Here is a 20,926-nt window from a genome sequence, read left to right as displayed (position 1 = left end):
TAACAAGGTGGTGACGTTAAGCGCAAGTTCTTCATTGTGGAAAGCTTCTATTTATAGAGCGGCTCCATTTTCAACCCTAGGGCAATTTCACGTCTGATTTGACCATTTTACCCCTGTTGTAGATAAAGGTCTTTTGATTTGATCTTTTCTTGTACAGCTTGTCAAGTTAGCATGCCATTTTGTTCCCTTGATCAGTTAGGCGACTTTTTTCTGCGTCTTTACTCCAATTTGCTGCGTTTTCATCTGCTTGGTCAAGTTGCACCTTATAACTTAATCCAACAGCAATTCTAGCACATTTAACTCAATTTCACACATTATATCCTCAAATACGCGTAAAATCACCCAAAAGCCAATGCATGAATGAGCCTCATCATTGTTCTTCCAAGAGACATGTCAGTACGTGGTAGAAGGTTTGCCATGTGGATAAATGGGTGGGTGACAACCAATCCTCTCGGGAGCTTCACCTTCAAATTATGTAAGTTTTATTAATAATGTAAGTCTCACTATACACTAACACTGCTTTAATCACCATTGTCCTCATTTCTCTTACTTTTCCATATCCATTCTACTCCTCTCTCTTACTTTATTAATTTTGTCTTAATTCATGTATCATATCCATTGCCCATATTTTTATATAAAAAGTGGTTTACGACATTCTTTAGAAATGTCGTTCATTGAGAGTGCTCTGAGCAGCTCATTTTGTATTTTCTTTTTTTTTGGGGGGGGGGGGGTGTGTTGAATGAATAATGTTGTTGTTCGTTGTTGTTCCATAAATACGATATGGAGATTTTGGTGTGATAATACATCAATTTTCAAGTACGCAAAAATGTGTAAAAAGATAAAGAGTGTGGCGACTGGCGTAGACTACAGCTCCAAGCCTCCAACTACAATGGAGGCCGTGGCAACCTCTCCTCGACAAATCCCTCTTCTACGCCTCGCACTCTCTTCCCCAATCGCCCCTTTCGATTCCTTGATCTTCCTCAATAATAAGCCTCTTTTCAAAGGTATATCAATTTCTTATTCATCGACCTTTGTATTTTCTCGCATAATGTAATCTTATTTGTAATTAGCACTATGAATTTTGAGTTATTTATGTTCATATGATTATTGATTTTGATTAAGGTTTTTAGTGGATAGTTGAGCAGTAAATTATGTAATCCCTGAACTTGGGGTTTTCACAGTGATTGATTATAGTGTTGGAAGTTCCAAAAGCTGCCTTTACATGATATGGCAGGGCCAAAACCAGTTCAGGGTCTTCAATGTTAACATTCTGTCAGCCTATCATCCCCTTTATTGAGGATGGTTGAGATTTGTTGATTATTTACTTACTAGCGCATACAACATACTTATATATTTCTTTGTACTCCATTAAAGAGTTTGTTTTGGTGAGATGTGTAGCTACTCAACTTAACTGAATACTATACACAATTTGTTCTTTTGTTTGTATTTTATTCAACACTTGCTATATTTGCTAAATTACTTGCTGAAAGCTGCCAATTTTGATTCCTTGGCTGGTGATGTAGGTGTAGATTTTCTCTTATATTTGTCAGTTGCATCCTTAAGTGTAGATATAAGCTTAGCTGCCGAGTTTCAATTGCATTTCTACTACTCTTTTGCAATCTTTCAATTAGATGGGGTGTATTCTTCTATATATAATTCTCGTATTGTCTCCAATTGTGTGAGATGCATGATAATAATGGTTGTGACTTGCTGCTTACTAATAACGACAGTGATAACAACATTCTCCCTCTCAAAACTGGTAACTGTGTACAATCCCAAAATACAAGCCAAGGAGCTAAAATTGATCAACTTACCAAGCAAGCAAGACATTATTTGGTGGTATGAACTATGCCTGATTTACTGGTGAAGTTTCTATGTGGGTTGTACATCACTCTCAATTGGCTTTCCGCTAAAAAACTTGGCTAGATTTGGCATCACCTTTCTCCTCCTCCCGACCGTGAAAGAAGTTGACCGAGGAGTACCATGAACAACTGGAGAAGCGGATCTCCGAGCCATTCCTCGTCTTGTTGGTGTCCTTTTAACGCTTTTGTTCATGGCTTTGACATCAAGCGACTTTTCTGGTTCCATCATTTGCCTCCATTTCTCAAACTCATTTTCATCTCTTTTTTTTGATCCTTCTGTTTCTGTTTGATGAACCTCGCGTTCTTCCTCTACTTGTAGCTCTCTCGTTTCTCTTCTGAAGAGCTCTGCTTTAATCTGAATTTCTTTCTCACTTGCCTTCAAAGCTTCAACCCACGCCTGAGCAGCTGCAACCTTCTTGTCTGCTATCTCCTTCGCCCCCGCTGCATTCCCTTTCAGGTACTCGTATTCAAACTTTGAAATAGTTATCATTGAGCTAGGCCGAGAGGCTGAACCTCTATTTCTCACTGTCTTCTCGATAACAGATTTCAGATTCTCGAGCGCCAATGCTTCTGATGATTTGACAGCTTTGAGATCTTGTAACGCAGCTTGTAATCTTTCCTCAGACAAGTCTATCTCTTTCTCTGATTTCTGAATTTCTGCCTTGACAACTGCAGTTTCTTCGCTGCTGAGCGACTTCTCTTTCTCGTGTGTTTCAGCTTCTGACTCGAGCTGTTCAAGTGTGAGCTTGAGATTCGATATGATATCTTTTGCCTTGTCTTCAGCCGCAGATGTTTCTTCCAGCTTGGTTTTGGCTTTTAGAAGCTTTGAATTGAGACTTTGTATAAACATCTCTGTTTCCTCTTCTTCCTTCTTTAATCGAGTTGTTTGGTCCATGGCATGCGTGAGCTCATCCCGGACAACATCCATGGAAGCCATAAACTGGAAGCTTCCTTCTTGAACTTGTTCCAATTCCTTTTTTGTTGCGACCAACTCTTTCAGCACCGACTCTAACAAAGACGCAGAATCCACTTCCTGAATATTTTCTACTCCCTTTTTCATTTTGAGTTCGCTCTCTAACACACTGATTTCCGACATGGTGGCCATCAGTCTTGCTTCGAGTTGTTTTGCATCAATGATGGTTTGCGTTTTCTTCTGAGATAGCTCTATTGCAGTTGCAGATGCGTAGATTCGAGCCTGTTCTCTGGTTTGAGTTTCGATTTCTTCATACTCCTTAATGGCTTCGATTCGGGCCAGCTCAACCAGTACGTGCTCTTCATTGACCTCCTCAATCTCCTTGGTAAGTGATTCAACTGAACTCAAGCAAGTCTCTCTTTTCGAAAGGGATGCATTCATCTCTTTCTCCGCCCGCCTCCTCTCTTCCATGACGGAAGCCATATCCATCTTGAGCTTGCTCAGTTCTCGTTTCACCATTTCCAATTCTCTCATCACTTTCTCACACTCAAAATTCGCATTGTTCCATTCTTCTTCCTCTCGCTTACCCATCCGCAGCTTCTCCAAGTCCTCCATCTCTGATTTTGCTCTGGCATTCGACTCATCGATTCTTTGCTTTAGATCCTTGGCCATTTTCTTTGCAGCAAACAGCTCGGACCTCGCTTCAGCAGTTACCAGCTCAGCATTCTTTCTGCTCTCGGCAAAAAGGTTAGTATCTCTCTTTGCCCAATGGAGCTCTCTCCTTTTGACGAAAGCCTTCTAAAAATACATCGAGTTATGGTCTATAAATTGTTGAATTTTACAAGAAATGGCAAAGTGAGGAATGTTTGTGTTGCATACCTCCTGAAATGATGTTTGGAAGTTGTTGAGCTTGGAGTTGCCTTCGCTAATTCGCTGGACGGCTGCCTTGACCGAGCCAGGCCTCGTATCGGCCTCGTGGTCTGCCATTTCTGATGATAATTTCTCGGATGGTTAAAAAATAGAATGAAAATTGGGAGCAGAGTTGGAGAAAGGGAGATAAAGTGGGTAGTTTATTGGTTGCATCAACAGCCATTGGAATTTTCGGGCGTGGGCCCCAATTAACATGTTGCTGTAATGCAGACACGCACGCAACTAATTTGAATGCCATATGTTTGATCACCTGTGTTTATCGTTAATAAGTGTTTTAAGTGTATCATTTTGGTGTGATGCTGTCATTACTTTTGATTCTCTTGTCTCATTCAAGCCGTTTATTTCTGGACAATTTTAGGTTGTGGATACTCTCTCCTCTTTGTAGTCAACTTAATTGATTGTTCAAACGCTACAGGTATTCCTATAAAGTCTATATTATGGTCGGTCAAAAATAACGAAATACTACATTTACCATACTAAAAATACCATTTTTCTCGCTAGACTGTAATTTTCAATACGATATCATACTGTATTGAAATTATTTGGTATAGTAACAATATCAATTTTCCTATACCGTGACAGGCATACTGATTTTTTGGTATATACCATATATTCCATATACCTACTGGTGCATATTGAAATATTATATTATATTTAATATATTTATATGCAAAATAGAATAAAAAAGAAAAAACACATAAATATTTTGAGTATAAAATATGTTTTTTTGGTATATAATGGTATTACGGTATATTGTATCATACTTCGGTATACCTTAAAAGTGCAGTATACCGTAATAACGATAATGTAACGGTATCAAAACTTAACCATACCGAATTCCGGTCTTCCAAAAATTTGGTATGATATTTTGTCATACCGCAATTTTTGGTATGGTATGCGGCATGACATTTTCAGTACGGTATGTCGTACCGACCCACCCCTAGTCTATATATCTAAACTAACCGACTAGATTGTGAGAGGGGTTTTCAATCCCTCAACATTTCTGTTTATCTAATATTCCCTCTATCCATATCAATAATTTTCAATACGATATCATACTATATTGAAATTATTTGGTATAGTAACAATATCAATTTTCCTATACCGTGACAGGCATACTGATTTTTTGGTATATACCATATATTCCATATACCTACTGGTGCATATTGAAATATTATATTATATTTAATATATTTATATGCAAAATAGAATAAAAAAGAAAAAACACATAAATATTTTGAGTATAAAATATGTTTTTTTGGTATATAATGGTATTACGGTATATTGTACCATACTTCGGTATACCTTAAAAGTGCAGTATACCGTAATAACGATAATGTAACGGTATCAAAACTTAACCATACCGAATTCCGGTCTTCCAAAAATTTGGTATGATATTTTGTCATACCGCAATTTTTGGTATGGTATGCGGCATGACATTTTCAGTACGGTATGTCGTACCGACCCACCCCTAGTCTATATATCTAAACTAACCGACTAGATTGTGAGCGGGGTTTTCAATCCCTCAACATTTCTGTTTATCTAATATTCCCTCTATCCATATCAATAGTTTTTTTTTCGTTCATAGTTTTTTTTCATTTTTTAAGAAATTGGCTAACTAAGTACTCAATCCGTCCGCCATTAGAAGTCTAATTTCTTAGTGACACGGATTTTAAGAAATATTAAGAAAAGTGGGTGGGAAAAAGTTAGTGGAATATGAAATGTGAGTGGAATGAGTTAGTGGAATATGAGACTCTATTACCATTTATGGTAAAAGTGAACCGGGACTCCTATTCACGGACGGAGTAAAAATGGGAAAACAGGACTCATATTCGCTGACAAAAGGATTATCTCTTTTATCTCTTACTTTTTTTTCGTTCTCTTTATTTATTATCTACAAATAAATAATAATTTTTTAATTATATTTACTTTCTCTTATTTTATTTATTTTATATTTAAATTTATTTTTTCGAGTAACAAGACAATTTATAGTGGAGAGGAGTATTTTTGAGGTGCTTACCATGCCAAATGATAATAAAAATAGAAAAAATACTTTTACTCTTTTCGTTTCGTCATAGTGAGATGTTTCTTTTAGGCATGTGATTTAAGAAAATAATATTCAGAAAAGTTGAGTAGAGAAAATAAAATAGAAGTGAAAAGAAAAATAATTTTATATAAAAAAAATAACTTATTTTAGATGGGACGAGCTTAAATAGAATACGGGTTGCTTAGATTCCAAATGAATCTTTAATATGCTCAATATTCTTTTGGATTTCTACAAACAACTAATGAAAATTTGATTAAGTGTGCGTCATACAAGAGAATATAAACTCCCCTTTTATATTGCAGCGAAAGAGTCAGAGCGGATGACATCATGTATGGAGACACAATGCATCCAAGTACTATTCTGTCGAAGGATCTTCATCGTTGTCTGTGCTCAACTCCGCCCACCATCATCGTTGTTCAACTTACACATTTTAAAAATATATGCAAGGCTGAGAACTTGGTGTATTCAGTGGGCACATGCCAAACTAACTTTTCATAGAAAATGGTTTTGTCAAGCCACTCCTGAGTGAACTCGGGATTTTAAGTAAAAGATCCCAGAACACTAAATCATTTTCTTTATCAAAGCGACTGACTAGTCTATTTTCCTGGAACATATACCATATCTGAACTAACTCCTGGTGAACCGGGAACGAGGTCACATTCCACAATCATAATAGTCAACCAACTCAACAATTGGCTCACGGTCACTAGTGTACACTTGTCTGTGTTGGGACGCTTCCCACTCTCAGTCCCGAATTCGATTAAACTAACCTGGTCTAGTAGGGACATCACCCTCGCTAGACAAACAAATTGGCAAAGCTCAAAGCAAAAAATGGTAAGACAATACATACTGAGAATGTAAATAACTGTAAACATACATCAGAAATATTTTCTATTTTAATCAAATCCTATGAAACTACTTAGTTAGAAAAGCCCACATACTAAGAAACGTAAATAACTGAAAGAATACTTCAAAGATATTTTCTGAATTTTAAAAGAAAGTCCATCTCGTTCGCTTAAAACTCCTTAACTTGAATTTTCCTCACTCCACTCTTAACCAACGGAGATAGCCTTTTAAAAGTAAACAACCTACTAATAAGACTCAAAAAAATTCTTAAACTTTAATTAGAATACATGCCCCTAATTAATTCCGGCTCAAGAACTTAATTAGAATTCCAACACAAAACAACACTCCCTCCGTCCCACAAGAATTATGCACTCGTTTCTTTTTAATCCGTCCCACAAGAATAAGCACTTTATAATTTCGATAACTCTTTTATCTCTATTGAGGTGATACTCATTCTCCATTAACAATACTTTAATTACTTTTTCTCTCTACCTCTCTCATACATTACCAATTTTGCATTAAAATCCTTGCCGAACCCAAAGTGCATATTCTTTAGGGACCGAGGGAGTATTATATTGCAGCCCAAACTCTGTTATAAATTAATTCCATCCGACCAAACGGCTCATCTCCGACGTTATTTTATTGTTGCCCAATGATCAATTGTTCCAGCCCAATATGAATACAAAACACAGCCCATCCTCCTTTATTCTAATCTGCCCACTCAATTAAATCATAGGCCGAAGTCATAATATTCTGGCCCTAAAGCTTGTGTGATAAAATTGAATAGCCCAATACTTAAAATAATTGTTACCCAACACATAATAAAAGGGACAGCCCTTTTACTCCTCTCCACTACCAAAGCTCTAACTCTTTTACCCAAATAAAAAATCATATTTCTGAATCTATCATTCTCTTAATTTAATTGGGAGGCCCAAGTACTAATTGGATTAAATGGTCCAACACTTTACTTACTTTGGCCCAAACCATTAAATAAATTGGGAAGTGGCCCAACAGAAGGAAATAGTAGAGTTACATACAACTTTTTTTAATCAGGGCAATCGCTCTTCTCCTTTCTATCTAGCAGCACTTCCTCTCCCTCCTTCTCACTCCACGGAGGCATGAGGCATCGGCTCTTGACCCGGTGCCCGCTTGGAGCATCTCCCGACCACTCCCTCTGCTAGGAAGGAGTCGTCACCATTCGATCGCCGCCGGACAGCCTTACGCACTAAGCTAAGACCCCCTTTTCTTAACAAAAGAAGTATAGTGTAATCCGATGACGCAACTGTTAAAGAAATGAATCAAGGTGGTTTGGACGCTGGAATGCGAAGCTAGTTTTCAACTGTTGAAGGAGAAATTGACTACAACACATGTCCTAGCGGTACCAGAACCCGACAAGGACTTAAAGGTCTCTACTGACGCGTCGAAAGTAGGACTAGGATGCGTGTTGATGCAAGATGGGAAAGTGATAGCATATGCTTCCCGGCAATTGAGACCAAACGAGCTGAATTTTCCGACCCATGATTTGGAGCTAGCAGCAGTAGTGCACGCACTGAAAATTTGGAGACATCATCTCCAAAGACCATTGTGTCAGACCGCGATACGAAGTTCACATCAAAGTTTTAGATGAGTTTGCAACAGGAATTGGGCACACAATTGAACTTCAACACTGCTTATCACCCACAATCGGACGGGCAGTCAGAGAGGACGATTCAAACGCTTGAGGATATGCTGCGAGTCGTTGTCCTAGATCGAGGGGAAAGTTGGGAAACTGTTCTACCGTTGGTTGAATTCGCCTACAACAATAGCTATCAAGCGACGATCGATATGGCTCCGTATGAAGCATTGTATGGCAGTAAGTGTCAATCCTCACTCTATTGGGATGAAGTTGGCGAGAGGAAGGTGTTAGGACCCGACGCTATAAAGGAAATGACCGAAATTGTGCATCAAATTCGTACAAGGATCAAAGAAGCTCAAGATAGGCAGAAGTCGTATGCTGACGTGCGCCGAACGGAGATCAAATTCGATGTTGGTGACAAAGTATTCCTGAAAGTATCCCCGACGAAAGGAGTTGTGAGGTTTGGAGTGAAAGGCAAGCTGAAACTGCGTTTTGTAGGGCCGTACGAGATTATCGATGAAGTAGGTCCTGTAGCGTACCGTTTGGCGTTACCTACCAGCTTTGGGAACGTGCACAACGTGTTCCATATGTCGCAGTTGCGCAAGTACGTGTTCGACCCCAAGCATGTGATTCATCAAGAAGAAGTGATCCTAACCCCCGACATGAGCTACGAGGAAAGGCCCGAGGCAATCCTATATCGGAAAAGTGCAAGAGTTGCGAAAGAAGTCGATAGCATCTGTGAAGGTTTTGTGGAAACACCATAGTCCCGAGGAAGCAACGTGGGAGCTAGAAGATAGAATGAAAGAAAAGTACCCCGAGTTGTTTTTGTGAGACGGTCAAATTTCGGGACGAAATTTCTGTTAAGAGTGGAAGGATGTAACATCCCAAAATTTTTTCTTTTTTTTTTGTGACCTTTATTTAATATATGTCGATTGGAAATTTCATTTATGAAATTTAAATTGTTGCTACGTGATTGAGTTTGATTATGTGGAATAAATCGTCATGGGGGAATTGGAATGAAGTGCTATTTATATTTTAATGTGGGTAAAATCAATTTAAATAAGATCATGCATCTTGTTCTATCCAAATAAAGTGGCTATTGTCGGCCCCTCCAATTATTGGAAATTTTATTCTTTCTTGGATTTAATTAATTGTTTTGGCATATTCATCCAAATTAAATCCAAATCAAATTATCCCTAAATTGTGCTACATGAAATTCGAACTCTAACCTATTATTTTTGTGAGTTTCGAATATTCTCTATTTTAATTAGGAGGATGATATAGTTTCTTTGATTTAATTGGTACCTTGTTGATTTCCTTTAGCTATTTTAAATCCAATTAAATCTTGCCACATTTTATTCCCTCACCCCAATTAAATTAAGAGTTGAATTATTTCCTTGTGGCTAATTAAGCCAATTTTAGCCCCCCCTATTTGTAGAGGAGAATATATTTGCTTCCTATTTTGTGGAATTCCTTTTATTCAATTAAATACCAAATTAATACCTAAGTCAAATTAATTGGGGATGTGAATATTTTCCTTCTATTGTGTCTCCATCCCACACGTTTTTTTGGCTTAATTTCCTTGTGGAAATTTATTTAATTGTTGCCTATTTTATAGGAGTCTTTTCCTATAAAGAAATTACCATATTTAAATCCTATTCTATTTAATTGAGGATTTAAATAATTTCCTTGTGCACACCATCAAAATTTTTGCCCCCTCCCTCATTATTTCCAACTTGGAGATTTAATTTATTTTGTTCCATTGTTTATGGAATATTCATTGTTTTATTTCCTAAATTGTGAATCTATTCCTCTCCAAGTAAATACCAAATAAATTCCTTATTGAATTTCTAGCCATAATTTTCAAAAACTTGTCTTCCTTTTAATTGTGGGATTTCATTTATTGGCCTCTATTTTATTCCTTCACAATTAATTAATTAATTAATGGGATTAAACCTAGGACTATTTAATCACCTAAACTAAACCCTAGCCCCCATTCTCCCTCAAATTTTCGTCCACCTCCATCCTCTCCCTCTCTCCACACGCCACTCTCCTCTCCCTCTCTTCATCCTCTCCAAAATTCCTTCCAATCCTTGTTCTTGCATCCATTGGAGTATGATTTTCAAGAGTTTCCGACGAATCGTATCAATCTATGCTTCTACCGTTTGGTTTTCTATTCAAGAAGGTATAATTGAATCTTTTCCCTCATCTTCACCATTGAAAACCTTGTTCTTGATTCCTTCATGCATACAGTGAGTGTAGGAATCTTAGATCGCATAATTAATCTGTAGGAATTTGTGTTTGTATGAGAACAATTGTGAATAAGCTATTTTGATTGAATATGTGTGAAGTTTGAATGAATCATTGGTGAATGATGTGTGATTATATGAAAACGTGATTGTGAGAACCTTTTTAAGCATGATTGTGTGTTAGAAGCATGAAAAAAATTGTGTTTGGATTAATGGGGAAAAAACCCTAATTTCGAAATTGTGAAGCCTGAAAACTGTGGTGTTCGGACAGTAAATTTCGACGTGTGTTTGACCAACCAAACGATCGAATTTTAACAAGAAATTTTAACTGAGTAAACTTCAAGGTGTTTTTTGTTTTTTTTTGTGAATTTCAGCCCCTTTTGACGAAAGATGAAATTTAATAAATTTTTGAAGTTGACTGCGCAATTCTGCCAGAAACTTGTATTCTCGTCCAGAAAGTTTCGTTTTCTATTTGACCGATTAAATGATCTCCTTTTGATGTGAATTTTTTTAGTAGAAGAAATTTGAAGTGTTTTCTGAGTTGTGTGAAAATTTCAGCCTCATTGGATATCGGATGAATATTTGGTGAATTTTTCAATTGAACTGCACAGTGCTGCCAGAATTTTGTGTTCCGACCAGAGAGTTACATTATTGTTTTGACTGACCAAATGACGTGATTTTGGTGTGACATTGTAACTGGATGAACTTAAATGTGTCTACTATGTTGTGACCAAACTTTAGCTTCATATGATGTCGGATGGATTTTTGGTGATTTTTACAAACCAACCGCGCAGTTCTGCCAGATTTGTTGTTATGTGGAAATATCACTTGTTGCCAAATTTGAGTGAATTATATGATGCATGTACGATTTAGAAAGGTATCCTATGACGTGATTATGTGTGACACATTGAGAAATATTATGGCATATTTTCCTTATGTTGATGAATGTTGGGATGGGTAATTTAAGAGAATGATAAAAGGAACGATAGGACATGCATGATAATGTGACTTGATGGAAGGCTGATTTGTATTGTGGTTTGGCAAGGGTTATTGTGTGTACGTGAGCACAAGGAACGAGGGTTGCCTTAAGTGGATATGGAATTGTTTAAACAAGCGAGTTGGGTTTTCTTTTTCAAATCTCTTTATTTTTCGAAAATATGTTGTGGTGTTATAAGGGTGGTTTAACTGTTATGTCATGCCACGATGTTTTGTTTATGAGATTGTTGCCTGATGCCTACTTTGTCTGAGCTTGCTCCGTTAGGCTATATGGCTGAGTGGTGAAACGAATTCGGGTCTGAGTAGGGCCGCAAACCCTATCAGGCTGTGTACACTGGTGGGATCGTGAGCCGTCCTTGCTAGTCGGCCGGTCTCGTGGGCGAATAGTGTGGCCACACTTTCGTCGCACTGTGATATGATGATTGTGATTGATGGATTGATGAGAAAGTGGGGAGATTGTTTGTCTGGCCAGACTTTGAAATATTTTTGTGTTCTCGTGATATTTCTTAACTACACATAAAACTCGAGATCACTGGTATGGATGACATAACTGTATAAAATGTTTTCGGCATGAGCCCATTGAGTACAACAAGTACTCAGCCCTGCACGTGTTTTCCCTATGTGCAGGTTGAGCGGGATGTTGCGGTGGATGTTGAGTCGGCCTAGGAAATTGGGATGCGTTGTGTCTTCATACATAGGCGTCATCCTTGACTCTCTTTGAAACCTTATTTCCGCTGCTATATTTTTGAACTATGCCTCAAGACCTTACTTTATTTCGTACTGTTTTGAGTACGTCAAAATTCTTTTAGACTTTAATCCGTTGCTTACTTCATTACTCTAAAATGGTTTTTCATAAACTAAAACAAATGTTTTCTTTTAGAAGTTAATTGGAATTTTTTTTATGTTTATTTTCCCCGCTGCTTCTTTGAAAAAATCGTTTGCTAAGTCTTTGCTAATTAATAATGAATTTTCGACATTAAGTTTCTTTAAACTAAAAACTTGCCATTTAACGGTTGATGAACTAAAATATTATTCTTTTAAGCTAATTGAGTCTTTCTTATGAACTGTTATCCTTAAATGCTAATCTTAATGTTTGTCCCTTGGTCACTATCGCCTCGTTTGTAGTAGCCCTAGTATGGGCGGTCATGACAGAGTGGTATCAGAGCTTCGTTCTTTCGCTCTGGTCCGAGAGTCTTCTTTTACCTTAAGTCTAGATTAGTGAACCTTAGACTAGGCGTGTCACGAAGGCTCAACATCCAAAGCATCACGCTCAACCAAAGAAAGTGAGGTATGTTTTAAGTTGTTGAAAGAATGTGAGATCGATGTATAAAATTGATGAGGATATGATGAGGTTGTTTTGGCAAGTGTACGCATGTGAATAAACGTTATGTGTGATAATGATACTGTGATGATATGATTATGTGGAACATGAGCATGATTGGCATGATGATCTAAACAAGTGTTATATGTGTGAAAATGATAGTGTGATAGTGTGATTATGGGGAATATGAGCATGATTGGCAAGATGATCTAAGCACGTGTTGTATGTGCGAATATGATATTGTTATGATATGATTATTTGGGACATGAGCAAGATTGGTATGATGACCTAAGTATGTGTCATATGTATGAAAGTACTACGACGTGAGCATGTGAACATAGGATGATGAAGTGTTTTACATGAAGGACGGAAGTGGATGAGTTGTTTTGAGAATGCTAAAATTTTTTGAAAAAAAAATGTGTAATCTAAGAATGTTGTTTCAAACATATATGTGAAGCGCATGAGTGTTTTGTTTGGAATACAAATGTTTTATGAGTTTTGAAAGATTTGCATGGTTTGATATGTAGAAAAAAAATAGAAAAGGATTTTATGGTTGATGTTTTGTAATATTAATGACTAGTTGTTCTAGTGGAGTTTGATTGAGAAAAAATGTTTATATTGTGGAAAGTTGTTGGCAATTTTGGAAAGTTGTTTGATTGAGGAAAAATGTTTACGTTTTGTAATATCCTTTAATTTCAAATGAAAACATGTTAGTTCTTTCTTTTGGGGAAAATTAATTGATCAACGGAAAATGTTGTGTTTATGAATTGTTCAAAATATATATATATATATATATATATATATATATATATATAATTAATTAAATTAACTTTTTCGTTTGGAAAATTAAGCTATGGAAGTGTGATGTTATGTATGTTATGAGGTGCGAAGTATGATGCATTATTCTATGGAGTGTTTTATACGAATGATGGAAGTTGATGCGAAAGTACGTTTTAATTTGAGTCAAAACTTTTACTTTAAAAGTGAGATGTGGAAAAAAAAACTATTTTTCGGAAAGTGTGAAAGTGTACAGAAATTTTGTTTCAAAAGTTGTGAATATAATTGTGAAGTTCGAAAGTGTTTTGCTATGGGATGCGAAAATGTTGTGTGTTTATCTTGAGGTCTGAATGATGTAAATTGTGGTAGATGATGATCTATGAGATGACGAATTGTGTTGTGAACTTAGAGTACCTAAAATATAAGCCCAGTTGACCGCTCGAATCGTAGTTCTAAGTTGAAAACTTAACTATTCCTTCTCCGAGCAATGAAACGTACGAGAATATGAAAGTTGAGGCAAACCCTTAAGTCAAGGTGCGAGACAAGAAGAGCTGAAGCTAAGTGATATTTTTATGCAACGACGAGCGGTCATACTCGCGATTTAAATTAGTATAGTGTAATCGTGCGTAAGCGGCAAAACGATGGAGATGATCTTCATACCCTGCTAAGGAGCACGAGGATGACAACAATATCCTATTAGGATAATCATTATGACATGCAGAGAGCTTTATGAAGATATGGACTCCGACTATCATTATTAGTGGCATTGACACGAAGAATCTCAGCGTGGAATCCACAGTTCTTAGAGCGATGTTACCAGTCTCGGCTTGCGAAAGATGAACAAGGTGGTGCAACTTTAATAGCTATAACAAACTATTTTAATCAACAATTCTTACTTGGATTCTAAGAAGTTATTTTTCAGGACCTTTCAAATAACCGTGAGCCCTTGTCTATTTAACAGCTTGTTTCATTCACCCCTTGCAAGTGATGCATATTATTTCTTTTCCTCCATTGAGTCATAACTCACTTTCAATTCTTGGAAAGTGGTGTTGCCTTCATAACTTTGGACACTTGGATTGATTGTAGTCTTCTTTGACTTATTATTTATACGAACAATATTTTGACTTTGTGAGCCTTTGTTGTTGAACTTCATACATAAGGCTGCTTACAGTCATGTCCTTCAATATAGGCACGTTTCGCAGACATGTTTTCTATGGGATATTCTTCTTTGAACTTTTCTTCAGATTTTCATTTTGTAACCATATCTGTGTCAAGTTCTTTCTCATAGAGTGAAAGTCTTTTTGGTTCTGTTCCACTATATGTATTCTTTCCATAATAGAACCTTTCTTTTTACAAAACGAAGTTAAGGCCTACATTTTGTACCTTGCCTTAACAAACTTAATCCACTTGATTTTTTTTAAAAGCCCCTTTGACTTTGGTTGCCTTTCACAAACCTATGAACCCATTGATGTGATTCTATCATTCCATATTATAATTTTCGTTGAACCATGATCAGTACCGCTTTGTGACAACTGCCTACATTTCTCAATCCTCATACAACTGATCATTTTTTTCTTTCCGCAACCCTTTAAGTCATTATCCCATTGATGTGTTGATCTTTCAAATTTGGTCGAACAACGGAATTATCTTGTTGGGTAGCCTACTATGAGAATTAATATTAATTCGATTCCATCCCATATTCATGACCTATCTCATGTTATTTCAAGCTCCGTGGGGATGATCATAACCAATTGTTACAATTCGAAATCGGTTCATATCCAAGTTAAGACTGTTTGATTAAAGTTTGCCTTCTTGATCCATATTCTGAGTTTTGATGCAACATTGCAAGGAGAGGCAAATGTCTTTTCGAGCCTCTAGCAAAGAGTCGACTAGCTTGTATGGGATTTCCATGAACTGACGAACCTCCATAATCTCTGCTTTACAAGCAACCACGAGGATCAGAAAAGGGCGTCCGGCGTATCTTGTGTACTTGAATGGAAAGGAGAAGAAAGACTTGAAGGTGGAAGACGTGGCAGTAGTACGAGACTTTCCCAACGAGTTCCTTGAAACTTTGCCTGGTCCGCCGCCAGACAGACAAGTGGAGTTTACCTTTGACTTAGAACCTGGATTTGCGCCAGTATCGAAAGCACCATACCGAATGGACCCTAAAGAGTTGGCTGAATTGAAGATTCAGTTGCAAGAACTGCTAGATTTGGGATTTATCCGACCTAGTGTATCACCATGGGGAGCGCCTGTGTTGTTCGTAAAGAAAAACGATGGAACGATGAGGATGTGCATCGACTATTGTGAGCTCAACAAGTTGACCTTGAAGAATAAGTACCCACTGCCAAGAATCGACGACTTGTTTGACCAACTTCGAGGAGCGGGCGTATTTTCGAAAATGGACTTGGGGTCGGGGTATCATCAATTAAAGGTCCGACGAGAGGATGTGCCTAAGACTGTTTTTCGCACTCGTTATGGTCATTATGAATTCGTTGTGATGCCATTTGGACTTACTAACGCCCCAGTAGTTTTCAGGGACTTGATGAACCGAGTTTTCCATGAGTATCTCATAAGTTTGTGTTAGTCTTCATTGATGATGTGTTGGTATGCTCGAAGAACGAGGAGGAGCATGGATAACACCTGCAAACTGTGTTGGAAACGTTACGAAAAGAGAAGCTTTATGCCAAGTTCAGTAAGAGTGAGTTTTGGTTGACTCGAGTGAACTATCTTGGTCCTATCGTGACGGCTAATTGAATTCAAGAGGACACAGTGAAGGTCGAGGCTGTGCAAAATCGGAAGTCGCCGAAAACGCCGAGTGAAATTCGCAGTTTCTTGGGATTGGTAGGATACTACAGACGTTTCATCGAGGGATTCTCTAACATCGCGAGACCGATGACGCAACTGTTAAAGAAAGGAATCAAGGTGGTTTGGACGCCGGAATGCGAGGCGAGTTTACAACTGTTGAAGGAGAAATTGACTACAACACATGTCCTAGCGGTACCAGAACCCGACAAGGATTTCGTCGTCTCTACTGACGCGTCGAAAGTAGGACTAGGATGCGTGTTGATGCAAGATGGGAAAGTGATAGCATATGCTTCGTGGCAATTGAGACCAAACGAGCTGAATTTTCCGACCCATGATTTGGAGCTAGCAGCAGTAGTGCACACTGAAGGGGCTGGCAGCGGAAGCGTGCGTACAAAATGGATCACATGAATTTGATCTATTTAGCAGATTATTTAGACAAAATCTATTCGTGTAATTATCACATGTATCATGCTCATAACTTGAATTAAAACATGCTTTAGCACATAAAATTCCTAAAACATGCTTACTACGGAATTAGCCAATTTACCTCGTTGATTCAATCAAGAATCGATGATGGCTTGCTCCGTCTCCACGTGAAGATCTTCAATACAAGACCTCAGATCTTCTGACTGGTGTCCCGGACTATACACTGATATTTGTGTGGGCAAATCTCACCAACGTACTAGGACTCGAATAATGGAAGACAGAACTCAGCTCACAGAGGGAGCACAATTTTCGAAAACTCTCTCAAGAGGGGGGGGGGGGGACGAAAATTTTGTAAAATAATTATTGTATTTTCTGTCTCCTTTATTCTCCAATTTATATAAGTCACATATTGGGCCCAGTCAGGGATCTAAGGAAGAATCTGGAACAGGCCTCACCCAATTAGCTTTTTACTAATCAAATTGAACCCACAATTTAATATAAGCTTATATTGGAATATTACGAGCAGCCACTACAGAAGTAATATTGCACTGCCTTCCAAATCTGAAATTACAAGTATTCCGGGTTTCCTTTAATTGTATTTGATTTATTTCCCGCGCTTAAGATGGAAACATCCATTAATTAATTAATGTCTGCTATAGACTTAATTAATTAACATATTGCGAATTCCAAGAGTGGACTTAGCAAGAAACTCTTATTTATTATTCATAGAGTAATCAAACTCCAACTAGCTAGGTTCCGAATAATAAAACCTCGTTTCGAGCTCCTCTTGTGGATGTTATCAAACGAGACTCTCCTCGCGCATGTTTCAACATAATAGCAATCCTAGCTCCTCTAGATAATGATCACCACTACCCAATATACCTGGATCGTTGGGTTACGAAAAACCCGCACCTTTGGTAAGTCAAAGTAGTGGATACTCAATATCGTATGCTCAATGCTAACGTACATTGATTAAGAAATTAATTCTCAAGACCTCGTCTTTCAGTAGATAGCATAAAGACTCGTCTTGCTATTAGATCCATTCAGTGCTATACCACACCAACGTCATCTTATTTCAATAAGGTTTAGAAATAATCGGACTGACATTGCAACCTTTCGCGATAGGTAGTCTAGGCCTATCTAGGTTGTGAAATTCTTATTTTTCTTTGTTTAGAACTGACCGTGTTACCTTAAATTGGACGACGCCCACAACCGGTCTACTAAAACAAAGACTTAGACTTTGTTACGTTTTCTCATACATTTAAATATGCAATAAACAACCATTAAATGTAAAACATAACAACATTATGATAAAAATAATCTGTTGCATTTATTGGAAAATAACCATTAGAGTTTTACAGTATCCAATCACTCGAAAGGTGATTTCTAGTATACAAAACACTAACAATCTCCCACTTATACTCAAAACAGCTTTCGAGTATACAAAATAGTAGTGCACACGTCTGAATTTCTCTCACTTATACTGAAAGCGAGTTGAGGTCTTGAATGAGTCGAACTCTCATCCCTTCAACGTGGCTATCGAACGGTTTTACCGCCAAAGCCTTTGTAAAATGATCTGCCAGGTTGTTCTCTGACGCAATCTTGACCACTTTTATGTCTCCTCTCTGCACTATATCTCTAATGATATGATACTTCCGCTCTATGTGTTTGCTCGCTTTGTGAGCTCTTGGTTCTTTCGAGTTTGCCACAGCACCAGAATTGTCACAATAAATGGTGATGCTTTTGGGCAGATTTGAAACCACACCTAAATCCATAAGGAAGTTCTTGAGCCATACAGCCTCTTTTGCAGCCTCCGAAGCGGCCACATACTCGGCTTCCATGGTCGAGTCCGCGATGCATTTCTGCTTCACACTCTTCCAAATTACGGCTCCACCTCCTAAGGTGAACACATATCCTGAAGTAGATTTTCTCGAGTCCTGATCAGCTTGAAAGTCTGAGTCAGTATATCCCAAAGGACAGAGCTCGGCTGCATTGTAAACTAGAGCATAGTCCTTAGTCCGTTTAAGGTACTTAAGTATGTTCTTTACGGTAGTCCAATGTCCTTCGCCTGGATTCGACTGATATCTTGCCACCATGCCAACAGCAAAGCAAATATCTGGTCTAGTACAAAGCATAGCATACATGAGACTTCCAACTCCCGAAGCATATGGAATCCTTCTCATTGCTTGTATCTCAGACGACGTTTTAGGGCACATCTCTTGAGATAAATGGATGCCATGTCTAAAAGGTAAGAAACCTTTCTTGGCATCCTGCATGCTAAAACGACTAAGTACTGTTTCGATGTAAGATTCTTGAGATAAGCAAAACATCTTCTTATCTCGATTCCGAAGAACCTTGATCCCGAGGATGTGTCCCGCGTCTCCCATATCCTTCGTCTCGAACTGGTTTGATAACCATGTTCGAACTGATGACAACATCTTTTTATTGTTTCCAATTAGAAGAATGTCATCTACATATAAAACTAAGAACACCACATTCCCCTTATCAACTTTCTTATACACGCAGCTTTCACTTGGGCACTTTTCGAATCCAAACTTGCAAACAGTTTGATCGAAACATTGGTTCCACGATCTGGATGCTTGCTCGAGGCCATAAATGGCCTTCTTAAGCTTCCAAACCATGTGTTCTTTGCCCTTTATGGCATATCCTTCGGGTTGTTCCATGTAGATGGTCTCCTCAAGACTGCCGTTTAGAAATGCAGTCTTAACGTCCATCTGCTATACATCCCAATCCATATAAGTTGCAATAGACAACAGTATCCGGATCGATTTGAGCATGGCCACTGGGGAGAAGGTCTCATCATAATCGATGCCTTCCTTTTGGGTATACCCCTTGGCCACTAGTCTTGCTTTGAAGACTTTAACTCGTCCATCGGGTCCACGTTTACGTTTATATATCCACTTGCTCCCAATGGCAGTACAACTTTCGGGTAGGACGGACAAATCGTAGACGTCTTTGTCTATCATAGATTGTAGTTCCGAATCCATTGCTTTTCCCATTCGCAATTATCGATATCTGCCTGCGCCTCCGCAAAGTTCCAGGGATCTAATACATTGCTGTCCGAGGAGTGATCCATAGATTCTCCCAAACCAATGTATCTGTCGGGCTCATGTGATACCCTCCCACTGCGGCGCGGCACTACAATATTTTAAGTAGAAGTTGAAGTTTCGGGAATTGTTTGTACACTTGGTACTTGGTCTTGGTTAATGGAACTTGTGACAGAAGTTAGCTCATCAAGAGCCACTTCACTGCTGGGTTTATGATTCATTACATAGTCTTCCTCTAAGAATGTCGCGTGAGTGCTCACAATGACTTTCTTATCTCGGAGACTAAAGAATTCATAACCTTTCGTTCCTTTGGGGTATCCTATAAACAAACATACCTCCGTCCTAGATCCTAGCTTAGTTGGATCCTTTTCAAATACATGAGCCGGGCAACCCCAAACCTTGAGATGTGCTAGATTGGGCTTACGCCCAGTCCACAACTCATATGGAGTTTTAGGTACGGATTTTGATGGTAAATTGTCTAAAATGTGACTTGCGGAAAGCAAGGCATGTCCCCAAAATGAAATAGGCAGACGTGCATAACTCATCATCGATCGAACCATGTTTAATAAGGTCCTGTTCCTTCTTTCAGCCACGCCGTTCTGCTGGGGCGTGCCCGGCGCAGTCAGTTGGGATTGAATTCCCACTTCCGATAAGTAGTCCAAAAATTCGGCACTGAGGTATTCGCCTCCACGATCAGATCGTAGGCATTTGATATTCTTCCCATGATACTTCTCTACAAGAGTCTTAAAGTCTTTAAACTTGTCAAAAGACTCTGACTTGTGACGCATCAAGTAGACATATCCAATTTTCGAGAAGTCATCAATAAATGTGATGAAGTATCGAAAACCACCTCTTGCCTCAGTTGACATTGGTCCACATACATCGGAATGAACAAGCTCAAGTACTTCCTTGGACCTATTGCCCTTAGCCTTAAAAGGCCTCTTGGTCATCTTGCCTTCTAAGCATGACTCACACTTATGAAAAGGTTCCTCCTCTAGACCTTTGATAAGATCTTGTTGAACAAGAGAATGGATCCTCCTTTCATTGGCATGACCAAGTCTAAGGTGC

General features: G+C 38.2%; 1 protein-coding gene and 1 long non-coding RNA gene across 3 annotated transcripts; one reads left to right on the top strand and one right to left on the bottom strand.

Annotated features, from left to right (window-relative positions):
- Nucleotides 1-691: 691 nt before the first annotated feature.
- On the top strand, nt 692-1,489 carry LOC121771329. Its single transcript, XR_006043987.1, has 2 exons — nt 692-1,004; nt 1,182-1,489. It is a non-coding gene; the product is annotated as an uncharacterized LOC121771329 (long non-coding RNA).
- Nucleotides 1,490-1,730: 241 nt separating this feature from the next.
- Nucleotides 1,731-3,893, bottom strand: LOC121771328 (protein PLASTID MOVEMENT IMPAIRED 15-like). 2 transcript variants are annotated; one of them, XM_042168111.1, is made up of 2 exons: nt 3,655-3,893; nt 1,731-3,570 (listed from the first exon to the last, which is right to left on the bottom strand). In XM_042168111.1, the coding sequence occupies exons 1-2, from the start codon at nt 3,760-3,762 to the stop codon at nt 1,873-1,875; spliced, it is 1,806 nt and encodes a 601-aa protein (XP_042024045.1). In that variant the 5' UTR covers nt 3,763-3,893; the 3' UTR covers nt 1,731-1,872. The 2 variants fall into 2 exon arrangements, with proteins under 2 accessions (XP_042024045.1, XP_042024044.1); XM_042168110.1 differs by having other exon boundaries at nt 1,731-3,573; nt 3,655-3,891.
- Nucleotides 3,894-20,926: the final 17,033 nt, after the last annotated feature.

Source organism: Salvia splendens, chromosome 16, assembly GCF_004379255.2.
Source record: "Salvia splendens isolate huo1 chromosome 16, SspV2, whole genome shotgun sequence".
In the NCBI taxonomy this organism is placed as follows: Eukaryota; Viridiplantae; Streptophyta; class Magnoliopsida; order Lamiales; family Lamiaceae; genus Salvia; species Salvia splendens.
The sequence above is the reverse complement of the archived record's forward strand: the minus strand, read 5'-3'. Positions and strand labels throughout refer to the sequence as shown.

What these genes read in the sequence shown, in the direction of transcription:
- LOC121771328 (XM_042168110.1), bottom strand. Translation starts at nt 3,762, where the DNA reads ATGGCAGACCACGAGGCCGATACGAGGCCTGGCTCGGTCAAGGCAGCC. An exon ending in TCCAAACATCATTTCAGGAG is followed by an intron (nt 3,574 to 3,654) that starts GTATGCAACACA and finishes ATGTATTTTTAG; the next exon opens with AAGGCTTTCGTCAAAAGGAG.